Consider the following 27500-nt stretch of genomic DNA (forward strand, 5'->3'; position numbering starts at 1 on the left):
GTTACACACATACAGTTGTTGACAAAATACACTGTACATTATATACCTCAGCTAACTAAACTATGGAAATGTATAATATAATTCATATAGCAATACAGTCTCACTGCACAGCAGGCCAGCAGTTAGCCGAGTCCGGAATCCATGCTGAGGCACTGAGTGACGTGCCTCAACTGACTGCTGTTCACCGGACCGTCTCTTCTCAGTATTTGAACGGCAAATGTGAAAATTCAGCGATTTTGTATAAAAATAATCTAAAACTGGTGAAGTTAAATGGAAAATAACTTTATAGTATAATCACTGGATACATATAACAATTTAATTAATTTTTTTTCTTTTTACATATTTTTTCTTTCTATGATGGCAGGTGAGGCCCTGCCTCACCTGCCTCTAGTGACTGCACGTCACTGATATATATATATATATATATATATATATATATATATATATATATATCAGTGACGTGCAGTATTAGTAGATTGCACAGTTCAGTACATATTCCGTACAATTGACCACTAAATGGTAACATAAGTTTTTCAACTTGTTTAAGTCGGGGTCCACGTTAATCAATTCATGGATCCTAACAATAGGTGTGTATAGTCAATCCTAAAGTTGCACAGGAGTTTTTTTTTTAAAGTAGCAGTAGAGTGGAAAAACAAGTTGACTTTATACACTTATTTGTGTTTCATTGTATCCGTTAAACCGCATATCCAATTGTATTTACAATTCACAAATTGTGTGAGAACACTGTTGAAACATCACAAAATGCCACGGATTCAGTCGGCCATTTTGAATATTCCGCTCCAAATACCTTCGGCTATTTTCGGAGACTGACATCACGGTAGTAACGCTTCTGCACTCTGACAATGTTATCAGATCAGTCATACTGGAAATATGCAAATATTGGAAAGAGATGTGCTGCTTATCATTCACGATCCTTACGTAAGACAAGGACACATGCTTGGCTTTTTTTGTGAAATCAAAATTGTAAATAAATAGCCAATTATACGCTCTCTAAAAACATCCAGAAAGGGCCAACAACACTCCATTTACATGTCTTGACCTGAACATTAACCAAATATGAGTGATATTGTTATTATAAGCGCTGACGCAGACGGACTATTTTAGTGGCTTACCATGCTATTGTTGACACACTGAGGCGACAGCTGCTTCTGCTTCTTCTCAAACTTGCTAAAAGTAAATTCCATCCATTTTCTACCACTTGTCTCTTTTGGGATCGCGGGGGGTGCTGGAGCCTATCTCAGCTGCATTGGGGCGGAAGGCGGGGTACACCCTAGACAAGTCGCCACCTCATTGCAGGGCCAACACAGATAGACAGACAACATTCACACACTAGGGACCATTTAGTGTTACTGTTAGAATAATTGTTTCTAAATTATCACAAAGACTTTGTATTACATTGAGTTCCTAGCAGGGGGACGGGAGCTGTCTTTGAAACCTACCAAGAAGAAGGCTCGTAAAACTCCACTGTGTAAGGGGAAGATCCACATGAAGGGTTTTCTGTTTTCTCTCATGTATGGTAATCAACAGAAATATATTGTTCTAACCCAAGGACTTCAAAGCGGACAGATGGCAGGGTCTGCCCAATTTCCAGACGAACTCTTTTTGAAGTATTTTATAGACCTCTTTTTGAAGTATTTTATGGAACTCTTTTTGAACTGACCTTTCCTGTGAATTATTTACGACCTTTGTCCATTGGAAACAAAGGTGACCATGTGGTCGGGGAGGGTCCAAAATAAAAGAAGGAGGCATGCAATCTTTGGGCAGAGCGTGTTGGAGACTGTACATGAGTACAGTGTGTCCAGGCGCGTCTCCTCAATTGAGTCCAAATTGAATTCTGTCTCTGTTTAATTCTTTGCCTCTTGTCTTGTTTAATAGATGTCATCAGTGTTTGAACCTGACAGCTACCAATCAACTTATCCCCAGGTGCATGTCTTTGGAGGTGGGAGGGAGCCGGAATACCCGGACGGAACCCATGCAGTCACGGGGAGAACATGCAAACTCCACACAGAAAGATCCCGAGCCCGGGATTGAACACGGGACTACTCAGGACCTTCGTATTGTGAGGCACATGCACTAAGTAAATTCTAGATCATAATTCATGCATCTCTCACCTGGTAGTGGACAAATGTGGCCATGGACCGACTCGCTGGACAACTTTTACGTCCCCCGAAATGGCGAATACCACCCCAAAAGATGCTTCCTGCAGGAAAAATATGTTTAACCCTTCGCGAAGATTGTGATTGATTCTTCATCTAAACGGGATTATGTGGGCGTCCGGTCGGTCGGCATCCCAGCAAGAGTGGAAATATCACAGGAAGTGTTTGTTTTATTTGAAGTGGTTAGTTTGTATGTTTAGCATCTAGTGATGCTGCTAAAGCTATAGCGTCACAATAAAGCCGCATCCGTTCAGCACTCGGCTTCAAACACTTACTGCTCATCCTCTTTGTGTTCGGGCTCAAAAATATAAGGTCCTGGATCATAATTTTTCCAAACGTAATCGTCGTTGGCTCTCACATAGTCTGCTTGATTACTCACTCAGTGGCCTAGTGGTTGTGAATTAATGAACTCATATTATGTTTTGCAGATGGTGAATGTTCATATTCACCTTGGAGAGAGCAAACCACCGAGTTTAAGTAAATGGTGGTATTTCAGTTTGAGCACATAATAAGAAATGGCCCCTTGGTTCGACATTCGCAGGTGGATTGGATCACTTCTCGTAGGAAAGAGGCCCTAATTGGGACTTCGGAATGCAAAAGTGATAGCCCTATCCTTGAGAAGAGACTACCTGTCTAGCTCAACGGCAATATTTAAGTTACAACTAAAAGCAGTTGTTTTCCAGACGCTTACACACTGCTCAGTGGTTAGAGTGTCCGCCCTGACATCGGTAGGTTGTGAGTTCAAACCCCGGCCGAGTTATACCAAAGGCTATAAAAATGGGACCCGTTACCTCCCTTGCTTGGCACTCAGCATCAAGGGTTGGAATTGGGGGTTACGTCACCAAAAATGATTCCCGGGCGCGGCCACCGCTGCTGCCCACTGCTCCCCTCACCTCCCAGGGGGTGATCAAGGGTGATGGGTCAAATGCAGAGAATAATTTTGCCACACCTAGTGTGTGTGTGTGTGTGTGACAATCATTGGTATTTTAAATTTTTACTTTAACTTAATCTAAACAGGATTATGTGAGCGTCCCGTCGGTCGGCATCCCAGCGAGAGTGGAAATATCACAGGAAGTGTTTGTTTTACTATGGTTTAAAATGGTTAGTTTGTATGTTTATCACCGAGCAATGCCGCTAAAGCTATAGTGTCACAATAAAGCCGCATCCGTTTAGCACTCGGCTTCTAACATATTATTATATTATTGTTCATCCTCTTTGTATTCGAGCTCAAAAATATAAGGTCCTGGATCATCATTTTTCCAAAAGTAACTGTCGTTGGCTGTCACATAGTCTGCTTGATTAGCATTGTTGTTGATGGGGAAGGGATCTGTCACGCGATCACATGACTGGCTTGCTTATTATCTCTCAAAATGTCTGGGGAATCTCTGTGAGATTGATACTATACTATATAACTTTGGAAGTCTTTTGGTGTCATATATCAGATATATATGATCATAGCCTCATTATAGAGGCGACTTGTTTTTACACCGTACTGGTACTTTAAGTATGTTGGCGCCGTGTTACATGAGGGGTTCTGGTTCAAGTCTTTGATATAAACGTATGACTTTGCTGTCGTGGAGTTGCTTCCAGAGTTTCATTTCCAATATAAGGTCATGATTGGCGACCATTGGGACGCGTTTTTTCTCATTCCTGTGGTAATAGTAGTTGGAGTATTTGGAGTAGTCTTGTGTCATGAAGCCGTAAGCATCCACCTGGAAAGACAACAGATATTGTTACCAGGAATGAGGACTTTGCCGATAACGGGCATGAACGGCGTGCACACGTTCTCCTGTCAAATCAACTCACCTGGTCACACGTGTGGAGAGCCAGGAAGAGGGCCAAAGCACCGGTGGTCGGTCTGTAGCATGCCCAATGCTTCTTTTCCATGCGGGGAGAAGGCAAGAACCTGTTGGAAATCAATAGTGATGAATTGCATTTGTTTCAAGTGTGAATGTACAAAATCCAAAAGCAGTGAAGTTGTCACGTTGTGTAAATGGTAAATAAAAACAGAATACAATGATTTGCAAATCCTTTTCAACTTATATTCAATTGAATAGACTGCAAAGACAAGATATTTAATGTTCACACTGAGAAACCTTTTTTTTTTTTGCAAATAATCATTAACTTAGAATTTAATGGCAGCAACACATTGCAAAAAAGTTGTCACTGGGGCATTTTTACCACTGTGTTACATTTTTGAAGCTTTTCAGGTGGAATTCTTTCCCATTCTTGCTTGATGTACAGCTTAAGTTGTTCAACAGTCCGGGGGTCTCCGTTGTGCTATTTTAGGCTTCATAATGCACCACACATTTTCCAAGGGAGACAGGTATGGACTACAGGCAGGCCAGTCTAGTACCCGCACTCTTTTACTATGAAGCCACGCTGTTGTAACACGTGGCTTGGCATTGTCTTGCTGAAATAAGCAGGGGCGTCCATGGTAACGTTGCTTGGATGGCAACATATGTTGCTCCAAAGCATGTATGTACCTTTCAGCATTAATGGCGCCTTCACAGATGTGTAAGTTACCCATGTCTTGGGCACTAATACACCTCCATACCATCACAAGTGCTGGCTTTTACACTTTGCGCCTATAACAATCCGGATAGTTATTTTCCTCTTTGTTCTGGAGGACATGACGTCCACAGTTTCAAAAACAATTTGAAATGTGGACTCCTCAGACCACAGAACACTTTTCCACTTTGCATCAGTCCATCTTAGATGAGCTCGGGCCCAGCGAAGCCGGCGGCGTTTCTGGGTGTTGTTGATAAATGGCTTTGGCTTGCATAGTAGAGTTTTAACCTGCACTTACAGATGTAGTGACGAACTGTAGTTACTGACAGTGGTTTTCTGAAGTGTTCCTGAGCCATGTGCTGATATCCTTTACACACTGATGTCGCTTGTTGATGCAGTACCGCCTGAGGGATCGAGGGTCCGTAATATCATCGCTTATGTTTCTCCAGATTCTCTGAACCTTTTGATGATATTACGGACCGTAGATGGTGAAATCTCTAAATTCCTTGCAATAGCTGGTTGAGAAATGTTGTTCCTAAACTGTTGGACAATTTGCTCCGGCATTTGTTGACAAAGTGGTGACCCTCGCCCCATCCTTGTTTGTGAATGACTGAGCATTTCACGGAAGCTGCTTTTATACCCAATCATGGCACCCACCTGTTCCCAATTAGCCTGTTCACCTGTGGTATGTTCCAAATAAGTGTTTGATGAGCATTCCTCAACTTTCTCAGTCTTTTTTGCCACTTGTGCCAGCTTTTTTGAAACATGTTGCAGGCATCAAATTCCAAATGAGCTCATATTTGCAAAAAATAACAACGTTTTCCATTATTTTGTCTTTGCAGTCTATTCAATTGAATATAAGTTGAAAAGAATTAGCATTGTATTGTGTTTTTATTTACCATTTACACAACGTGACAACTTCACTGGTTTTGGGGGTTTGTACGTTGGCATGGCAGACAGGGGCCAAACGTTTCCAAGCATGGGAAGGAAGAAAGTGAGTGTGCTGAGAAGGAGAAGTAGATGATATTTGTTGAGTTAAGAAAATAAATCATTGAAGACAGACAGAGCGTGTAGCTAGCTAATTTGGGGAAGCGGTTGGTGCGTAGCACTGCTGGTCTGCACCATACTGAAGCGGGATGAATCCATTACACCAACCAAGCATGTTAAAAATAATGTATCCATGAAAATATTGAGAAGCTGCTGATGGTGTTGGAGATACCGTAGAAGTCCACTCTCCAAGGTCCAAGCTGTATATTATTGTTACAAGACTATATAAAACTACTGTAGTTGTTTGTACTACATTCCCTTCCGGCGACTTCGCCGTCAAACACACCATCGGCAGCTCTTCCGTATTTTCGTGGATAAATGTCCGTCATTTAGATAATGTTTTAAAATTTTTGTCTGGTGCGGTCAAGTATGGTGCAGCCCCAGCAGTGCCACGCTCAAACTGCGTCGCCGAGTTAGCTCGCTACGCCTTGCCGCGCGTTTGCCCCCGTCAGCCGCCGTAAAACTGGTAAATGTCCGTGTTCTGTCATGTTGACCTGTTCCGCACGTATCGGAGGAAGTCCTGGTACAGGACGTAAAAGCGGCTCTCGTTGTACTGCCCCGCGTAGTACATCCTGGGCCTAAAAAGAAGGAATTGAGAAGTTATTACTGAAAATATTATATACAAAGTGTTCAAAATGACATTTTTAAACACATTTTGTTGAGCAAAACAATCATACAAATGTATTCTACCCTTCCTCTTTATGGCAAAGACGCATATTAAAAATGAAATTTAAAAAAAACATATATGTCATATTCATACTTGCCAAACTTGAGACCTCTGATTTCGGGAGATGGTGGGTGGGGGAGGGGGCGTGGTTGGGGGGAGGAGTATATTTACACTAGAATTCACCAAGTCAGGTATTTCATATATACATATGAAATATGTATATATAAAGCTATATATCAAATCAAATCAAATCAACTTTATTTATAAAGCACATTTAAAATTTACCACAGGGGTAGCCAAAGTGCTGTACAATGAACAGGTTAAAAGATAAAACGAGTACCGAGCAAACACAACACAACACAAACAGAACACGATAAAAAATAAATAATTAAAATAGAATTAATAAAAACATAAAAACAGGATCACAGCAGGTGTATTATGGGGCGCCATTGCAGGATGGATATCACTCAGTGTTAAAAGCCATGGAATAAAAGTATGTTTTTAAGAGAGATTTAAAAACAGGAAGAGAGGAGGCTTGTCTAACACTCAGGGGTAGGTCGTTCCAGAGCTTGGGAGCAGCAACGGCGAAAGCTCTGTCACCTCTAAGCTTCAGCCTTGTGTCAGGGACCGTCAACAGCAGCTGATCGGCTGATCTTAAGGATCGGGTGGGGCAGTAAGGCTGAAGGAGGTCGGAGAGATAGGTTGGCGCGAGGTTGTTTAGACATTTAAAAACAAATAAAAGGAGTTTAAAATTGATTCGGTAACGCACAGGGAGTCAGTGAAAAGACGCTAAAATAGGGGTGATGTGCTCAGGTCTGCGGGTCTGTGTTAGCAGACGAGCAGCAGAGTTCTGCACGAGCTGCAGGCGGGCGAGGGAGGCCTGGCTAATGCCTACATACAGGGCATTACAATAATCAAGTTGAGTCGAGATAAAGGCGTGGATTAATTTCTCAAGATCATGTCTTGAGAAATTATATATTATATATATATAAATATATATATATATATATTTCTTTTATATATATATAAATAAAATAAATACTTGAATTTCAGTGTTCATTTATTTACACATATACACACACATAACACTCATCTACTCATTGTTGAGTTAAGGGTTGAATTGTCCATCCTTGTTCTATTCTCTGTCACTATTTTTCTAACCATGCTGAACACCCTCTCTGATGATGCATTCTGCTTCGTCTCCTTGTTGTGTGCGCAGTTGTGCACTGCACTCTCTAAAAGCCCTAGATGTTATTGTCACATATGCATGTACAGTAGATGGCAGTATTGTCCTGTTTAAGAGTGTCACAACATTGCTGTTTACGGCAGACAAACTGCTTTACGGTAGACGAAAACGTGACTGCTGTTGTTGTGTGTTGTTACCGCGCTGGGAGGACGTTAATGAAACTGCCTAACAATAAACCCACATAAGAAACCAAGGACTCGCCCTCGATTATTCTACAGTTATAACGTGATTGGGCAGGCACGCTGTTTATATTGTGGCAAAGCGGACGTGAAAACAGGTCAGGTCTGCATGGAGCTGGAGGGGGCGTGGCCTCCAGCTCGGCCTGAATTTTGGGAGATTTTCGGGAGAAAATTTGTCCCGGGAGGTTTTCGGGAGAGGCGCTGAATTTCGGGAGTCTCCCGGAAAATCCGAGAGGGTTGGAAAGTATGGTCATATTCAACGTTCCCTCTAAGGTGCGCGCCTGTGCAACCCTTTTGTATGAATGAGTAAATGGGGGAGGGAGTTTTTTTGGGTTGGTGCACTAATTGTAAGTGTATCTTGTGTTTTTTATGTTGATTTCATTTAAATTAAAAAAAAAGAAAAAAGAAAAAAAAAGACGATACCGATAATAAAAAAAAACCGATACCGATAATTTCAGATATTACAATTTAAAGCATTTATCGGCCGATAATATCGGCAGGCCGATATTATCGGACATCTCTACTCTCAACCGACATACGATATCTTTTGATATAGATGTTTGTGACTTTTATTCTACCATTATATTTAATTGCTGCATAACAAATAGAAAATAATAGATGCAATATTTTGACGTTAGACAACAATAAAAAATCAACTCAATCAAACTAATTATTCAATAATAATAATGAATAAAAATAGTAACTACAAAATTCCAATGGAAATTTTGATGGGCCTTCTATCTGTGACCTGGACCTCTGATTGTGGGCAAACGCTTTAAGATATCAACTTTTCATAAAAACTGTGAGCGGAACGTTCCGGTGTTCTCAGATTTCCGATAAGTGGAGAAATGGTCGAGTTAGAGCGAGAAGGAAAATAAGAATTTTTAGGTTTTTGTCTTTTTTCGCGCTGACATTTAACATTGGAGTCAATGAGAGATTCAGCTGACGTTCTTGGCTTTGAGGGCCAACAGAAGCCAAATGGGACACATGACCTCCATAAAAGTCACATTTTCTGAGAGAGGACATGTGTGTCAAAGATTTCACCGAAACACATGACAGTGGGATAAAAGATGTGGCCGTGAGGTCAAGTTGTTCACCAAAAAAAAGGTAATTTTCGAGGCTTCCACGCTCTAGTAAATTAGAGTGGACGCCATCCACTTTATTGGAGGAAGTCCTATGGCGCTCGCCTCCTTCCGATGGCCATCGAGCGAAAACCAAACATTGAACGTCAAAACTTTTTATCCAGGGTTAAAGTAGACAAGTGTGTGAACAAAATGAGACGTTAAGCACCGAGCTACGTGAAAGTATGGCTGAGCTACAAGAGGAGGTAATCTTGTCTTTTTGGCGTTTGTCTCAGAGCAATCGTCCATTAAAATAAATGTACCCATTCAATTCGCCCATTTTTTTGTTTATTTGTGAATAGTGTCACCATGGTAACATAACATTTTCCCGACTTAAAGTACCCCCGTCGGCGCGAACGAGAACTGTATAACATATGTGGGGGTTCGTTGGCTGGTTCGTCTCGTATTAGGCGTAAGAGAAACGTGCAGAACTATAACACAAACCCCGTTTCCATATGAGTTGGGAAACTACTTTGTCACGTGTTGCTGGCATCAAATTCTAAAGTTAATGATTATTTGCAAAAAAAAAAACGTTTATCAGTTTGAACATCAAATATCTTGTATTTGTAATGCATTCAATAGAATATGGGTTGAAAAGGATTTGCAAATCATTGTATTCCGATTATATTTACATCTAACACAATTTCCCAACTCATATGGAAACAGGGTTTGTAAAAAGATGAATGGGCGCTTGTATTGCAGCAGGCCCATAATAATAATGACAAACCGAGACCGACTGTTATGACTTCATTGTACCATTATAGTTAATTGCAGCATAAGAAAATAATACAAATAAAACTTGACTTTCATTACCTTTTGTCTTTGAAGCTGCCGGCTGTCACTATGTCTCCTTTGAGGAGTCCTCCCAAGAACTGGTAGTCCCTCAAGCCCGCTGGGATCATCACGTATTTGATACCCTGCAGCAGCACAAAACGAGCAGTCAGTATGAGGGCCTGGCTGGTACACGACGCCAACGACGAGCGGGAGCTTCGGGCGCAACCTACCTCATCGTGGGGGATGGCCATGTTGTTGTACTTCCGCAAAGTGGACAAGGACGAGGTGATGGTGTGAGCCGTGTGGACGTAGACGCTCGTTTTGTTCCCCACGTCGGTCTCGTAACCCTGGATCACGGCCCCGTTCATCCTGACACACAAAAACAATGTGCAATGTTAGCGTCACTATGGACTTGATTGCAACATACAAAACACAAAAGCAGGGAAGTTGTCACGTTGTGTGAATGGCAGAGGTGTGGACTCGAGTCACATGACTTGGACTCGAGTCATGAATTTGATGACTTTAGACTCGACTTGACAAAATGTAAAAAGACTTGCAACTCGACTTAGACTTTAACATCAATGACTTGTGACTTCACTTGGACTTGAGCCTTTTGAATTGACATGACTTGCTACTTTCCCCAAAACCCAAAGATGAAAAAGTTATTCGGGAGCGCTCCGTATTTTTCATTGTGTACTTGTCTATCAGCGTTGCGTGTGTCAGCTGGTGTGGTCTCAGTACAACAGCCAATCAAATTAGATCTACTTTGTTTTCATCACACAGCATTCATCCAATCAAATTGCAGGACAACCAACGAAGAAGACATGTCCAAACCACACACCAGTGAACAAAAAATGATACCTAAAATAATTTTGTTTGGGTATAAAAATTACGAGGTGGTCAACACAAAACGGTTTGCAGTATGCAACACATGCGGCTCGAAAATTACTGATGGAGAGGCAACAACTTCCAACTTCGTCCGGCATTTGAAGTTGCACAAAGAACGGTAAGTTTTGAATGTAAGATAACGTTTATTGGCTAAGTAACGTGACTTTTATTTGCTGTGTAGTTAAATCAGTGAGGCTGTAAACTCACTGCTAACGTTATAACGTTATTGCAAACACGGGAATCTGTTGCAGTTCACTACCTTATTCATACTTTTTGTTCAGTGATTTTTTTTAAGCAGGGTTACGTTAGTCAATATATCACACGTAACGTTAGACGGCGGTCAGCAGCACCGCGTATTTTAGCCACCTAAAAAAAGACAAAAATAGTAAAATAAAGGTCAGTTAAAATGTATACTATATTATGAATATGTGTACCATTTTAGCTAGCTTTCTGACATACTGTTGGTTGTTTACCTCAGTGGTCCCCAACCACCGGGCCACGGCCCGGTACTGGTCCGTGGATCGATTGGTATCGGGCCGCACAAGAAATAATTTTTTTTTTTTTCTTTTTTTAATTAAATCAACATAAAAAACACAAGATACACTTACAAGTAGTGCACCAACCCAAAACAACTCTCTCCCCCCTTTTGTTCTGGGCATTGAACATGAAGACTCTTCCTTCACTGTTCCGAGTGGCCATGAGAGTCTTGGCAGTGCCTGCCTCCAGTGCTCCAGTGGAGCGAGTTTTCAGCCATGGTGGCATCATACTACGCCCCCATCGTGCACAAATGACTGACAGACTCTTGGCTAATTTGGTCTTTTGCAAATGCAATGCAGCATAGGGCCCTGACATATAAAAAGTACAACTTTTTTGTTATGTTCACGTATATGTCATGTTTTTTCAATGTTAACACTTTTGTACAAATAAGTACATTTGCACTTTATTTTTCAATGTGTTTTGTTCTGTAAAGGAATGAGTTAATGTTTAAAATGACTGGTTAATAGTGCTATTATGAAGTGCAATGTCAGCACAATTTTCTTTCCTGCAATTTAAAATGCACTTGTTTTAATAAATAAATACAGCGTTTGAAAAGCATACACAATCTGTGTTAATATATTAGTCTGTGGTTAAAAGGACTTGAAAGGACTCGAAACTCAAAATGCAGGACTTAGGACTTGACTTGAGACTTTCCAGTCTTGACTTTGGACTTGACTCGGGGCTTGCCTGTCTTGACTCGGGACTTGACTCGGACTTGAGGGCAAAGACTTGAGACTTACTTGTGACTTGCAAAACAATGACTTGGTCCCACCTCTGGTGAATGGTAAATAAAAACAGAATACAATGATTTGCAAATCCTTGTAAACTTATATTCAATTGAATAGACTGCAAAGACAAGATATTTAACGTTCACACTCAGAAACTTTGTTATTTTTTGCAAATATTAGCTCAATTGAAATTTAATGCCTGTAAGTAATTCACAAACAAGGATGGGGCGAGGGTCACCACTTTGTGAACAAATGCGTGAGCAAATTGCCCAACAGGTTAAGAACAACATTTCTCAACCAGCTATTGCAAGGAATTTAGGGATTTCACCATCTACGCTCCGTAATATCATCAAAAGGTTCAGAGAAACTGGAGAAATCACTGCACGTAAACGGCATGCCCATGACCTTCAATCCCTCAGGTGGCACTGCATCAAAAAGCAACATCAGTGTGTAAAGGATATCACCACATGGGCTCAGGAACACTTCAGAAAACCACTGTCAGTAACTACAGTTGGTCGCTACATCTGTAAGGGCAAGTTAAAACTCTGCTATGCAAAGCGAAAGCCATTTATCAACAACACCCAGAAACCTCGCCAGCTTCGCTGGGCCCGAGCTCATCTAAGATGGACTGATGCAAAGTGGAAAAGTGTTCTGTGGTCTGACGAGTCCACATTTCAAATTGTTTTTAGAAACTGTGGACGTCGTGTCCTCCGGAACAAAGAGGAAAAGAACCATCCGGATTGTTATAGGCGCAAAGCTGAAAAGCCAGCATCTGTGATGGTATGGGAGTGTATTAGTGCCCAAGACATGGGTAACTTACACATCTGTGAAGGCACCATTAATGCTGAAAGGTACATACAGGTTTTGGAGCAACATATGTTGCCATCCAAGCAACATTATCATGGACGCCCCTGCTTATTTCAGCAAGACGATGCCAAGCCATGTGTTACAACAGCGTGGCTTTGTAGTAAAAGAGTGCGGGTACTAAAATGGCCTGTCTGTAGTCCAGACCTGTCTCCCAATGAAAATGTGTGGTACAATATCAAGCCTAAAATAGCACAAGGGAGACCCCGGACTGTTGAACAACTTAAGCTGTACATCAAGCAAGAATGGGAAATAATTCCACCTGAAAAGCTTCAAAAATGTGTCTCCTCAGTTCCCAAACGTTTACTGAGTGTTGTTAAAAGGAAAGGCCATGTAACACAGTGGTAAAAATGCCCCTGTGACAACTTTTTTGCAATGTGTTGCTGCCATTAAATTCTAAGTTAATGATTATTTGCAAACAAAAATAAGTTTCTCAGTTGGAACATTAAATATCTTGTCTTTGCAGTCTATTCAATTGAATATAAGTTGAAAAGGATTTGCAAATCATTGTATTCTGTTTTTATTTACCATTTACACAATGTGCCAACTTCACTGGTTCTGGGTTTTGTATTTGGCATCTTTATTTTCGATATTTGTACCACTCCACTCACCCGTTTACATTCTCTCTCTAAGCTCTAGCTTAGAATAGAATAGAATGGACTTTATTGTCATTATAATTACATATAACGAGATTAAAGACTCCAATTTAAGGTGCGGTAGTGGAAACAAATGTGGGATAAAAATAAATCACATAAGTAATAAAGATGTTAGCGGTTAGCTATGCTTTTCTGTGTCGTCCTATGTTGTGTAGTGTAGCATGTTTAGGTATTCATTGTTCTCTAACCCTTCAGTGATAATGCTACTTGCAAGAAACATCATTTGTTTTCCGCCATGGGAGTTAGGATTAGTGATTTAAAAGCTGCACTGTGGAGGAACATGAGCGCTGCGAGGACGCTACATTGCGTTGAGAACGCGTTTGTTTGCTTGTCGCTGTCAAATTTGTGAGACACAGCTAGAATGTGTCATCAACATGTGTTACCTCGATATTGCGATAGTATCAAAAGCTCCGTCGTTGGTCAAATTGATATCATTCATATTGTATATCGTCTACATCAGGGGTGTCAAACTCAAATACAGAGTGAGCCAAAATGTAAAACTGAGCGAAGCGTGTATAACAACAAGAAAAAAAATCACCGAAAGATGAAGTCGTGCGAATCGATTTCTTTCCCCATTTTGGAGCCGTTGAGGATGCCGGCGTTTCCCACCACAGCGCAACGAATGCAGCCATCGCTGCCGGGCTTTGGTTCGAAGAAAGGCTCCTGTGGCATTGGGATCATCTTCACTGAGGACATCACTTCTGAAAACAACAAAAACATCAATAAATCAATACTTGCAACAACGATCTGTTACACATACATTGCTCAAATTAAGTTGTGTTGTATAAACCAGCGATTAGAACTATAATAAGCAATAATGAATCTGATTAGATCAAATTCTACTTTTTTTTAATTTCATTATATCCTACTTTTTTACCTGAACATGCTCTACCTCTTGTTGGCACTGTTGTACTCAATGTGATCAAAAGGGATTTTTAACACACAATGTACCACAGTTATTATGTAACACAGTCACTATATACCACAATCATTATATACCACAGTACCACAGTCACTAAATACAACAATCATTATATACCACAGTACCACAGTCACTATATACCACCATTATTATATACCACAGTACCACAGTTACTATATACCACAATCATTATATACCACTCTCACTATATAACTCACTATGGTTCTTTTCCTCTTTGGTCCGGAGGACACGACGTCCACAGTTTCCAAAAACAATTTGAAATGTGGACTCGTCAGACCACAGAACACTTTTCCACTTTGCATCAGTCCTTAGATTAGCTCCGGCCCAATGAAGCCGGCGGCGTTTCTCGCTTTTTTGATGCAGTACCGAAGGTCACAGGCATTCAATGTTGGTTTTCAGCCTTGCTGCTTACGTGCAGTGATTTCTCCAGATTCTCTGAACCTTTTGATGATGTTACGGACCGTAGATGGTGAAATCCCTAAATTCCTTGCAATAGCTGGTTTAGAAAGTGGTGACCCTCGCCCCATCCTTGTTTGTGAACCACTGAACATTTCATGGAAGCTGCTTTTTTACCCAATCATGGCACCCACCTGTTCCCAATTAGCCTGTTCACCTGTGGGATGTTCCAAATAAGTGTTTGATGAGCATTCCTCAACTTTCTCCGTCTTTTTTGCCACTTGTGCCAGCTTTTTTGAAACATGTTGCAGGCATCAAGTTCCAAATGAGCTAATATTTGCAAAAAATAACAAAGTTTTCCAGTTCAAACGTTACATACCTTGTCTTTGCAGTCTATTCAATTGAATATAAGTTGAAAAGGATTTGCAAATCATTGTATTCTGTTTTTATTTACCATTTACACAACGTGACAACTTCACTGGTTTTTGGGGTTTGTAAATGACATTTCCGATGTAAATTAGCATCAAGCTAGCACATAGAAAAAGTAGAGCCTTACTTTTGAGTGCTTTTTAAATTTTTATATATTTGCACATTGTTTTTCTAGCATGCACACATAGCACTGTATGGAATGGCCTCAATCTCGTTACCTTGCGTAATGACAATAAAGCTGATTCTGATTCTGATCTGATTCTGATTTTTATTAGGCATCCTTGCTTTGTTATACAGGTATATTTTTTAAATTTAAAATAAAGCACTTTTTTTTTTTGGTTTACAAATCTTTTTTAATGTGTTTGCAAATATATTTTGGGGTTTGCAAATCCACACTTTGTTTGGTTGCATAAAAAGACACAAATTGTTCTCCATATTATGGCACACGTCTAATTTTATGTTCTAAATTTAGTAAGGCTAAAAACAAACATTGCTGGTTACCGTATTTTTCGGACTGTAAGTCGCTCCAGAGTATAAGTCGCACCGGCCGAAAATACATAATAAAGAAGGAAAAAAACATATATAAGTCGCAGTGGAGTATAAGTCGCATTTTTGGGGGAAATTTATTTGATAAAACCCAACACCAAGAATAGACATTTGAAAGGCAATTTAAAATAAATAAAGAATAGTGAACAACAGGCTGAATAAGTGTACGTTAACACAACAGAACAAATACCCAGAATCCCATGCAGCCCTGACTCTTCCGGGCTACATTATACACCCCTGCTACCACCAAACCCCGCCCCCACCCCAACCCTGCTCCCTCACACATCAACCCCCCTCCCCCGCCCCCCTCTGGGGTTTGGTAGCGGGAGTGTATAATGTATCCCGGAAGAGTTAGGGCTGCATGGGATTCTGGGTATTTGTCCTGTTGTGTTTATGTTGTGTAACGGTGCAGATGTTCTCCCGAAATGTGTTTGTCATTCTTGTTTGGTGTGGGTTCACAGTGTGGCGCATTATTAGTAAGAGTGTTAAAGGTTTTTTTATACCGCCACCGTCAGTGTAACCTGTGTGGTTGTTGACCAAGTATGCCTTGCTGTCACCTACGTGAGCAAGCGGAAGCCCCATACAACGTGTGGCTGATCATGCACGCTGGTTGTAGTGGGTGCTATATGCTGTACCATCACGGCACACATGACGCTGACAAGCACCATTCAAATAAAACCCGCGTGCCGCACCAGCGTTCAAATTCCAATAAGGTGTGGGCAGCGTGTCTGAGACCCCTGGTTTATGCATAGCACAAAGCAAAAAAAAACTTTGTATGCAGTGTTATTTCATTTTAAATTTCAAAAAAATGTTGTGGCTCCCATTGTTATCTATAATTTGTGAAACTGGTCGAAATGGCTCTTTGACTGGTAAAGGTTGCCGACCCCTGGTCTAGTCTCTTACGTGAATGAGCTAAATAATATTATTTGACATTTTACGGTAATGTGTTAATAATTTCACACATAAGTCGCTCCTGAGTATAAGTCGCACCCCCGGCCAAACTATGAAAAAAACTGTGACTTAGAGTCTGAAAAATACAGTACCGGTATATACAAAATGAGAATGATAGTGAAATATGGGAAATGTGGCCCCAAAACAATGTAGTTGAGTAGCCCAGCTCTAGAGAATCCCATAAAACTGTTTTATTTACGATTTACACAATGTGCCAACTTTACTGGTTTTGGGTTTTGTACAACAAAAATGTGTGGACTTATTTTTAACATGTTTATGAGTGGGGCGCTTTTGAAAAATATCAAAATGACCCCCGCATGCTTTGACATTTAAGTGTGCGGCCCTCAGAGGAAAACGTTTGGACACCCCTGTCCGGGAGGGATTGAATAATACTGAGGTGGCGTTCACGAACGAGTTAGGTTTTTAGAACGGCTCTTTTAAGTAAAAATTGAGAACCAATTCCCAGTTGGGAGTCATCTTTGTACAAAAATGTCCCACTCGGCATACAGTACAGGTGTGTACTTTTACTGCTGTACCAGCCAGCAGGAAATAATGGCGCCTGAAAAAAGTAGTTCAACAGGTAGTGTCTCACAGTTCACCATTCGTTTCGTGTGAAAATATTTCCGTTGCACTTAAGCAGTATGGTTTTTATTGCGCAATAAAGTTTTTTTTTTTTTTTAATCAACCTAGTGATCTCATTGCCAAAGCACAGGGAAATGACAACACCGAGTAGAAAATTGCCTACAACAGAACTACAACAGAAATAATGTGTTAGGATAATTTTCACAAATAGAGTATACATTGCTGGGATGTGTGCATTTGAATTATTATGGGCCTGCTGCAAAGCCAGCGCCCATTCACACGCTGCTAAGCATGTGAATGGGCGCTTGCAATGCAAACAGCCCATGTTATTATTGCTCATACTTCAACTTTTATTATAGTTCCACACGTTTCTCTTACGCTTGATACGTGACGAGCCGGCCAACAAACCCCCACATATGTTATACCGTCGGAAAGGTCTCGTTTGCGCCGATGGGGGTACTCTAAATTGGGAACATTTCGTGTTACCATGGCGACGCTATTCACGAATAAACCCCAAAAAATGGGCCAATTGAATGTGTACGCACCTTTTTAATGGCGGATATTTCCAGCAGAACGCTCCAACCTGCGAGATTACCTGTGCAATCTACTAATACAAGTTTCAATCAATCAAAAAACCTCCTCTTGGAGCTCAGGCATACTTTCACTTAGCTCGGTGCTTAACGTCTCATTTTGTTCACACACCTGTCTACTTTAACCCTGGCTAAAAAGTTTTGACATCCAAAGTTTGGTTTTGGCTGGATGGCAATCGGAAGGAGGCGAGCGCCATCGGCCTTCCTCTATTAAAGCGGATGGCGTCCACTCTAATTTACTAGACCGTGGAAGCCCCAAAAATGTTTGTTTTTTTGGTGAATAACCTGTCCTCACGCCCACATCTTTTATCCCACTGTCATGTGTTTCGGTGAAAACGTTGACACACATGTCCTCTCTCAGAAAATGTGACTTTTATGGAGGTCATGTGTCCCATTTCGCTTTGTTGTCCCTCAAAGCTAAGAAAGTCAGCTAAATCTCTCATTGACTCCAATGTTAGATGTTGGCGCGAAAAAACACAAAAAAATTCTTATTTTCCTACTCGGTCTAACTCGGCCATTTTTCCACTTATCGGAAATCTGGAACGTTCCTCAAAGCCTTGAGGCGCTCACGGTTTTTACGAAAAGTCAATACCTCCAAGCTTTTTCCCACAATTAGACATTGTTCGGCATGAAGTTTTTCAACAAATCCTACATAAACTGTTTCCTGCGACCCCCGGCCAGAGGTCCAGGGCACAGATAGCAGGCCCATCAAAATTTCTGCGGGAATTATAGAAATAAAAATATAACATTTACATACTACAAATCAACTACAAGCTTCCTAAATGCTGTAATAAATTAAGCATGATGAGTTGACTTGAAACTGTTTAATGTTGCACTTTTTATATGTAGAAGAAAAGTTTTGTCATTTTATTTAATCTGAGCAACAACTTGAGGCAGTTTAATGTTGATTAACGTGGGCAGAATTATTAATGTAAAAGGATAAAGCCATTGTTTACACATTTGGTAAATAAATAACCAAAAAATTTATATTTTGTTGTTTTCTTACTGTACCGAAAATGAACCGAACCGTGACCTCTAAACCGAGGTACGTACCGAACCAAAATTTTTGTGTACCGTTACACCCCTAACCAGCAGTGATAGTTTTCTAGATAATTTAGAGAAAACAATACATAAACAAAATAAGCATTTATATAACTTTCTACAAACCAAAGATCTAATTGAGGACTCTGACCACTGCATTTTAATACAAAGATTGTAAAAGAAACCGTCTCCAATCCTGTTTGTTAGACGTATTAAGTTTGTTTCTATCGCCAGGAGAGAATCTGTGCACGGTAAAGTCAGTCATGGCGTTCCACAGGCATTCGTGCATCAACTGTTGAAGCACGTATTCATATGCAGTATTCACATGAACCCGTCAGGCACTATTATTAAAAAGTATATTCTTAAAGTTACGCAGACAACACCCTACTTAAGTCATGAATCAAACCTAACCCTACTTAAGACATGAATCAAACTAATCTGCAGTTAAAACTCCAGGTGTGTATTAGAGACTTTAAGAACTGGCTTACTTCCAATTGGGAACAATGACAAGTAAACTGGACTTGGCTTTACATTCATGCAGTTAGTAACCTTGGCTAACCTTACATTTCATCAGGCTCTTCTCTTTAACTATCATTGAAGTATCAAGAGCAGCAGTTTTTTTACTTGTAAAATATCAAAACTAAAAAAAATAGTCCTTAAAGGGGAACATTATCACCAGACCTATGTAAGCGTCAATATATACCTTGATGTTGCAGAAAAAAAGCTCAAGACAGCAAGTCAGCTCAAGACTTAGAAAAACGTGTACATGCCTTCATTACCAGTAGGCTAGACTATTGTAATGGTCTCCTTGCAGGTCTTCCCAAAAAAAACTGTCAGGCAGCTACAGCTTGTTCAGAATGCTGCTGCTAGAGTTCTAACAAAGACCAAAAAATGTAAGCACATTACACCAATTCTTAAATCCTTACATTGGCTCCCTGTACATCAGAGAATTGATTTCAAAATCCTCCTGCTCACATATAAATCACTACATGGTCTAGGGCCGAAGTATATCACCGATATGCTCCCACTATATAAGCCCTCTAGATGACTAAGATCTTCTGAGACCAATCTGTTAGCGGTTCCCAGAGTAAACTCAAATCAAGGGAGAGCATCATTCAGTCACTATGCAACAAATAGCTGGAATAAACTTCCTGAAGATGTCAGACTTTCCCCAACTCTGACTACTTTTAAAACTAGACTGAAAACTTTTATGTTCACTTTAGCTTTAAGCTAAATCTTTTAACTTTTAACGTCCGCACTGTTTTTATTTTTATTGTCTGCATTTTAATGTTGCTTTTATTTTCTTTCAATTCACTTTGTTGTACCACATGTTGTGCTGTGAAGCACTTTGAGTCTGCCTTGTGTATGAAAAGCGTTATACAAATAAAGTTGCCTTGCCTTTTCCCACCAAACACTTTTTTTTTGTACTTTTGTAATCACAACAAAGATCACTCCATTCCAAATTATTTCAACTGATGTGTTTTGGTGTCGCTTTTTACTTTTTTGGAGTGTTTATCATTGTAGCAATATGGTTGCTAAAGTTAAGGATTTTTGTGATTTCTGATCATTTGTGAGGGCACCAAAAGGACTTCTGTGTGTGTGTGTTTGCGTGTTGTTATTTAGCTTGTTAATAAAGAGATACCCCCTTGTAATGTGTGTTTTAGATACACTATTGCATAGCAGGGATTCCTAACGTTTTTGACCTCGAGGCTCAACTTTTCCACTACACAGGGGCCCGGGACCCTCAAATATTAACATTAATCTATAGAAGAAGACAGCCTGCCGTTTCCTTTAAGAAAAGGAACAATTAGGGACGTTCGAAGATTGTTTTGTCCAACGGGGAAGCCACAGGTGGCTATCACATCAATAAGGTACATGCTAACTTAGTATCGTCGCAGGCATCGCACAGCGCCCCCCAAAGGGGTACATACGTACCGTCGTAAGTGAAGCCCATGAAGCCAAAGGGACTGTTAAAGTGGGAGAGTCTGTTCCACTCGCTCATGTTGATGTCGTCTTTGTGCAAGAACAAGCGAATGTTGGGTAGGAATTCCTTCCTGAAGCTCTCATCCTCGGAATTCCTGAGGGATTGTTGGCACGTCTAGGTAAAAAAAAAATTAAAAAAAATGCCCGCCCGTTTAGTTGTTAAATGATTCAATTCAGTCACTTCTCTTCTTCTCTCTTACCGACTGTCTGGGTGGAGCATCCTGGTTGTAAACGTAGTCAAAATCCCACACTGGAGTCTTTGAGAAGTTTTGTGGCAGCAGGATGGGCATGGGGGTCTCGGGATTGGTCCCTTGCTCACTTTCCACCTTTGTGGGGCGAGTGGAGGTCACCGTTGAGTCGTACTTTGCTTTACTGAATACCGTGGAGCTTACCTCCTGAGCCCAGCCGGTGGCATTCGTCTCGGACCAACGGCCCGCCAGGACCAGATCCAATTTCCTTGAGAAAGTGGTCCAGGTAGGTGGACTAAAGACAGGAGAAAAGAATGTGAAATAATGAATAAGCTCCAGTGAGGGTGTCCAAACTTTTCCATAAAGGGCAGCATTCTGGACCAATTTGGGTTAAATAGGGGTAGAATGTTTGTAATAGAGAAAAAGTTGATGTGTATTTTGTTCATAGCATTTAAGTAGCTCGCCAGTGTTAGCGTGTTAGTGAGTTTTGAAGTGTACGTTGCCCGGCAAAAAGGTTATCAAGCACAGGACACAAAACTACTTGTGGGCTTCTTTATTTTAAAAGTTCAACTTGACTAGTTACTATAAAGCAGACCTGGGCAAATTAAGGCCCGGGGGCCACATGCGGCCCATTAAGCTTTTCAATCTGGCTCGCCTGGACATTTCCAAAACATTTTTTTAGATCTTTAAGATGGAAACTATAGCTGCCAGTGATGTTTTCCAATGGCCATAAGTCTTGCACTATACAAAGTATTTCAATGGTTGGAATCTGCACTTTTGCATGATGTACTAGTTACTATGGTCATCTAATTAGTTACTGTAGTAATCTAATTAGTTACTATGTGTTAGAACAGTGGTTCTTAACCTTGTTGGAGGTACCGAACCCCAGCAGTTTCATATGCGCATTCACCGAACCCTTCTTTAGTGAAAAATAGACAGGAAGTTATCTGTATCGGTATTGACTTCAACAATTGTGCATCCCCAGTTTTTAGCAATAATATTTCAACCTTTTTCTGCTACTTTGCACCTATTTGCTCTTTTATTTTCACGTTTTTATATTTTAATAGTATTTGTTGAATGTGCAACAGGCCGCACTTTGGACACCCCTGGTTTATAAGAATTATTATAACCGTGATATGGAATTTTGCTATTATTACATCACTAGTTCCCTACAATGTAATCTTCTGATCTTATGACAGATTAGTAAAAACAAGCTGCGGATTGCAAAACAAAAAAGCTGCCAGGACGCACTCAGGACACGCCTTACCTACAGTATCTAGCCCTATTTGGAGCAAAAAAAAAGGATCCTTACCTGATGTCAAAGGACAATTCTGACTGATACACGACAAAAACCACAACGGCGAGCAGGAGGACAAGCAGCAAATTCCAAATCCTGAACGTGTGGCAGACCATGGCTGAAGACAAGGAGGACTCACTTTGCACCTGGCCGAGAGGACTGGATGTGACACCTGGTGACACCTGCCACAAGGCAGTGCCTCTATGCTCACCCACACACCCACACCATTATCATTCCTGCAAAAATTAATTAAAATGGAACACTTTTTTGGCATCAAACATGAGAGCATGACGTAAATACTGGTGGTAAAATACAATACAACCAAAAATTAACATGTTAAAAAGAGTAGAACAAATAGGACACAGCAGTGCAAATGTGGAAATCAGTCTTAGTTTTTAGCACAGATTCAATATCCTAATGGTGCACGGATAGAAACATAGAAACATACTAGATTTTTATGCTCCAATATTTATTATGTCATAATGTGTGAATGCTCCAAAGCATTCACACATATGGTTTTCTACACCAAAATGCATCTATTTATTCTTCTTCTCCAGATTTTGGCACACTCTACCTTGCACATTTGTCAACCGATTCGAACCGTTCCAACTTCAAACTGTTCAGCCTATTCGGGAATCGCGGACTTTCCCTTGACAAATTCCAAAAAATTCAAAGATTTCCCAGAATTCCAGGTTTTCCGGGACATTATTCCCCCATTCAAAATGAATTGGCCATTTTTCAAACTTCCACAATTTTCAACCGAATCAAACCAGTCCACCTTCAACATATGCTAGACATTCTAACTATCATTTTTACAATTTCAAAAATATTCCAGGAATTTCCAAAATTCCCAATTTTCCCAACCCTATTTTCACCCTTTTTTCTGTCGACTACTTCGCCCACTTTTTTCAACCCACTTTAATCATTCCACAGTCAAATCGTCCCTCTTGATCTGGACAAAAAACTGAGATATCTTTTGAACTGGAAAAATTACCGGTTTTCCCCAAATTCCATGAATTCCGTTATACCATTTCTCAATTAAAAATGTTACTACTTCAACATTTCTCGACCGTTTTGAAAAATTCGAACACCAACCATTCAGAACATTCAAGTTTTTTACCATTTAAAAAAAAAATCCCTCTTTCCCCGGAATTCCCAAATTTTTTCCGGGACATTTTCATATTTAAAATGAATTGGCCATTTTTCAAACTTCCACCATTTCCACATTTTTCAAAAGATTCAAACCATTCCACCTTCAACCAAATTTCACTCATCCTGGATATTCAAACTATCATGTTTCCAAGTTACATTTTTTTTCCAGGAATTCCCAGAATTCCCTTTTTTCTGACGACTACTCCTTCCACATTTTTCAACCCAATTCAACCGTTCCACCGTCCAAAAATTCCTCTTAATCAGGACAAAATACTAAATTGTTTTGTGAACTGGAAAAGATTCCCGTTTTTTTCCGAAATTCCTGGAATTCCGTAATACCATTTCTCAATTAACAATGTTACTACTTCAATATTTCTTGACCAATTTGAAAAATACCAACACCAACCATTTCAGCTCTTTCAGAATATTCAAGTATTTTAACATTCTCCCAAAAATTCCCATTGAAATGAATGGGACATTTTTCTAAAATGTCAGGGATATTTTCCCCATTCGAAATTAATTGTCCATTTTTTAAAAATCTACAATTTCCACATTTTCAACCGATTCATACCATTCCCCCTTCAACATATTCCACTCATCCTGGAAATTCAAACTATCATTTTTCCTAGTTAAAAAAATTTCCTGGATGTCCCAGAATTCCCTTTTTTTCCAAAATCTTTTTTCTGACGACTACTCCTTCCACGTTTTTCAACCCACTTCAACCGTTCCACCATCCAAACATTCCTCTTAATCAGGGAAAAAAATACAAAGTTGTTTTTTTGAACTGGAAAAAATTCCTGGAATTCCTTATCATTTTTCCAAGTTAAAAAAAAATCCTGGATTTCCCAGAATTCCCTTTCTTTCAAACCCTTTTTTCACCATTTTTTCAGACTACTCCTTCCACATTTTTCAACCCACTTCAACCGTTCCACCGTCTAAACATTCCTCTTAATCAGGAAAAAATACTAAGTTGTTTTTTGAACTGGAAAAAATTCCCGTTTTTTCCGAAATTCCTGGAATTCCTTAAAACCATTTCTCAATAAAAAATGTTACTTCTTCAATATTTCTCGGCCAATTTGAAAAATTCCAACATCAATCATTTCAACTCGTTCAGAATATTCAAGTCTTTTAACATTCTCCCAAAAATTCCCGAAATTCCCAAATTTCCATGAAATTCCCATTGAAATGAATGGAACATTTTTCAAAGTTTCATCCAATTCAAACTGTTCCAACTCCAAAATATTCAATCTGTTCAAAATTGTGTGCTCTACTTCAACAATTTAAAAAAATTCCAGGATTTCCAAGATTTCCCAGTTTTCAGGGACATTTTTGTCAAACTTCCACCATTTCCACATCAGTGTTTCCCACAGGACAGGCATCTATTTGTGGTGGTGTGGTCAGGGGGTGGGGGGTGGCGGCGGCAGCGGCGATGACCAAGAAGAACGTGGAGTTGGAATATAATTACAACACTTTATGTACATATTTATATACAGATTTAAACAATTAGTTATTCACTGAAATATATTTAATTGTGGTTCTTACAAAAAATACATCTTATAAAATATAAAAGCTAAAATGTCTCTTAAAGCTCTTCCCCTTTAATTAGTGAAAACTAAATAATTTAACTTTAGCCTACTACTACAACCATATTATTTACCAGCAACATAAAGTGAAACAGAGGCAAGAGGTGTCCTGCCACAGTCAGTCAACCTCCTCCTCCTCCTCCTCCTCCTGCTGCTGCTGAACAGGTCGCACCTGTGGTCCGGACTGTAGGCCTACCTCCTCTCCAAGTCGAGCCCTTTTCGGCCGTTGAAAATATTTTTCTATACTCATCTGTGTGAAGGAGTGAACATCCAACATTAGAATTTATTACTAACGAGCAGAACCGCTCTATGTACAGTGCCGTCTAACCTTAAGCGGCAGCAGCTCAACACATGCAGGGTTCAACGTTAAGGTTTTTTTCTACTAGCCCGACTTCTCAAATCTACTTGCCCCAATATTTTTACTTGTCCTGCCTAGGTTTTTTTCTGGCTGTGTAGTGCTCATGGCTTATATCTTACTAAAATCCTTCCCGTTGACTATTTACAACACTACACAGTATTTATTATTATTATTATTATCTATAATTACATTTAAATGGCATTGCATACATGTAAAATTAAATGTTATTTTACATTATTTGACCAGTAGCAGTTACACCCATCTGAACAGGTCAGCCACCTGTTTAAAGCCCGATCACAGTTGAAATCCTGAAATGAAGGGCCTTTAATGGCCAAAACATTAACCTGGACAACATTTTAACAGCTGGTTGGCTCAGATTTTATTATTTTCATTGCATTCACATGCTGCAGTGGACAGTGGACAATTTAGCTTCAGTATTAATGCAGTATCTGAAGCACCGTCTCCACGTGTGTTTATTGACAACAGGGTTATAACCTGGACACGTTAGCTGGTCGGTATGGTAACAGGTGACTGTTACTGCGTGCGTCTGGCCCGGCCCCGGAGTCAAACAGCGGCGGTGTTAATGAAGCAGCGTCAGGCTGCACACCGTCAGTGAAACGCTCGGTGAAATCGCGGATTAAAGTTAAATATATGACGAGCCGCGAGCGATGCAGCTATAACCTATCTACCTATAACCTATATTACCCTCGTATTTTGATCCGGTCGGTCCATTCTTCTTTTACTTCGTCGTCGTCTTCTTCTTCTTCTTCTGGCCCATCAGGTGAATTAAGTGCTATTGGCGGAGTTACAATGCATAGTAGGCTACCGCCACCTACTGCACCGGAGTTGTAACTACAAGCTACATTCACAGACAGAGTCCTATTGCTTTTATGAGCGGTCGAGCGAGTCAAAAGCCGAAAAATCTATTTGTGGCGGACGTAATTCTTTCGTGGCGGGCCGCCACAAATAAATGAATGTGTGGGAAACACTGCCGTATTTGCATGTGCATACAAGTTGATTCTCATCGGTCACGTAAAAGAACCGTTTAAAAGACCCGACTCTTTCGCAAACGTCACATCTCAAATACCGAGTAAAATTCAGGCTGTTTTGCCAATTGCAAATTGGTTCTCTAAGCAGCTATGTAATTATACTTACTCTTTACTTTAACAAAAAAGTAATTTTATTACTAACGGAATTACTTTTTAATAAATGTAATTACTTACTAGGAAAAGTAATCCGTCCCTTAAGGGGTTCGGGGAGTTATTGTCATGATCCGTTGCCCGGGTCATGTTAGGATTAGTTAGGTATTTCCTTAGTTGTTGTCTATTTCTGTTTCAGCACCCTCGCTTGTTTTCTTAGTTGCCATGCGTGCTGATTTTCGTCACCTGCCTCTGATTAGTGCTCACCTGCTCCCGGTCACTAATCAGAGAGCTATTTATTCCTGCCTCGTGCCACACTCTGCCTGGCAGTCTCGCTCGCTTCATGCCACAGTTTGCATTTTGGTTTCTTCTACTTGCCACTAGCCTTTGCTTGTTCTTGTGATAAGCTTTGCCGCAGTTTCTCGGCCTTTAAGTATTTTTTTCCCTTCGCTTATGGAGAATAAATGGCCATCTCACCTGCACGCTGCTTTCCTGACGTCCTTTCTGCATCCCGGGTACACGACCACCGCAACCATGCGACCCAGACATAACGTCTACATATCTACTGTATCAAGATGATTGTTAATAATATGACCTGTAATTACCCAACCTCAAATATTCTACTTTGCAAATTGTGTTTAAAAATATTGCATACTTTGCATTTTCCCAATTTAAAAACATTTTTTGGGGGACAAAATGGCCATAATATGTTAAAAATAATACATAAAATATTATAAAACCTTTATATCAATAGAGCTAGTTATATATATATATATATATATATATATATATATATATATATATATATATATATATATATATATATATATATATATACATACATATATGTATATACACATATATATATACACATATATGCACGTATACACGTATACATGTGTATAGATATACACATTTATATACACA

At 40.0% G+C, this 27500-nt stretch overlaps 1 protein-coding gene across 2 annotated transcripts; it reads right to left on the reverse strand.

Annotated features, from left to right (window-relative positions):
- Nucleotides 1-471: 471 nt before the first annotated feature.
- Nucleotides 472-24813, reverse strand: LOC133577743 (alpha-N-acetylgalactosaminide alpha-2,6-sialyltransferase 2-like). Of its 2 annotated transcripts, none has more exons than XM_061931738.2 (10): nucleotides 22357-24813; nucleotides 21249-21339; nucleotides 21057-21182; nucleotides 20809-20971; nucleotides 13934-14093; nucleotides 9953-10091; nucleotides 9762-9865; nucleotides 6230-6313; nucleotides 3984-4083; nucleotides 472-3889 (listed from the first exon to the last, which is right to left on the reverse strand). In XM_061931738.2, the coding sequence occupies exons 1-10, from the start codon at nucleotides 22455-22457 to the stop codon at nucleotides 3698-3700; spliced, it is 1260 nt and encodes a 419-aa protein (XP_061787722.1). In that variant the 5' UTR covers nucleotides 22458-24813; the 3' UTR covers nucleotides 472-3697. The 2 variants fall into 2 exon arrangements, with proteins under 2 accessions (XP_061787722.1, XP_061787721.1); XM_061931737.2 differs by having other exon boundaries at nucleotides 13934-14096.
- Nucleotides 24814-27500: the final 2687 nt, after the last annotated feature.

The sequence above is a fragment of the Nerophis lumbriciformis genome, linkage group LG39 (genome assembly GCF_033978685.3).
Source record: "Nerophis lumbriciformis linkage group LG39, RoL_Nlum_v2.1, whole genome shotgun sequence".
In the NCBI taxonomy this organism is placed as follows: domain Eukaryota; kingdom Metazoa; phylum Chordata; class Actinopteri; order Syngnathiformes; family Syngnathidae; genus Nerophis; species Nerophis lumbriciformis.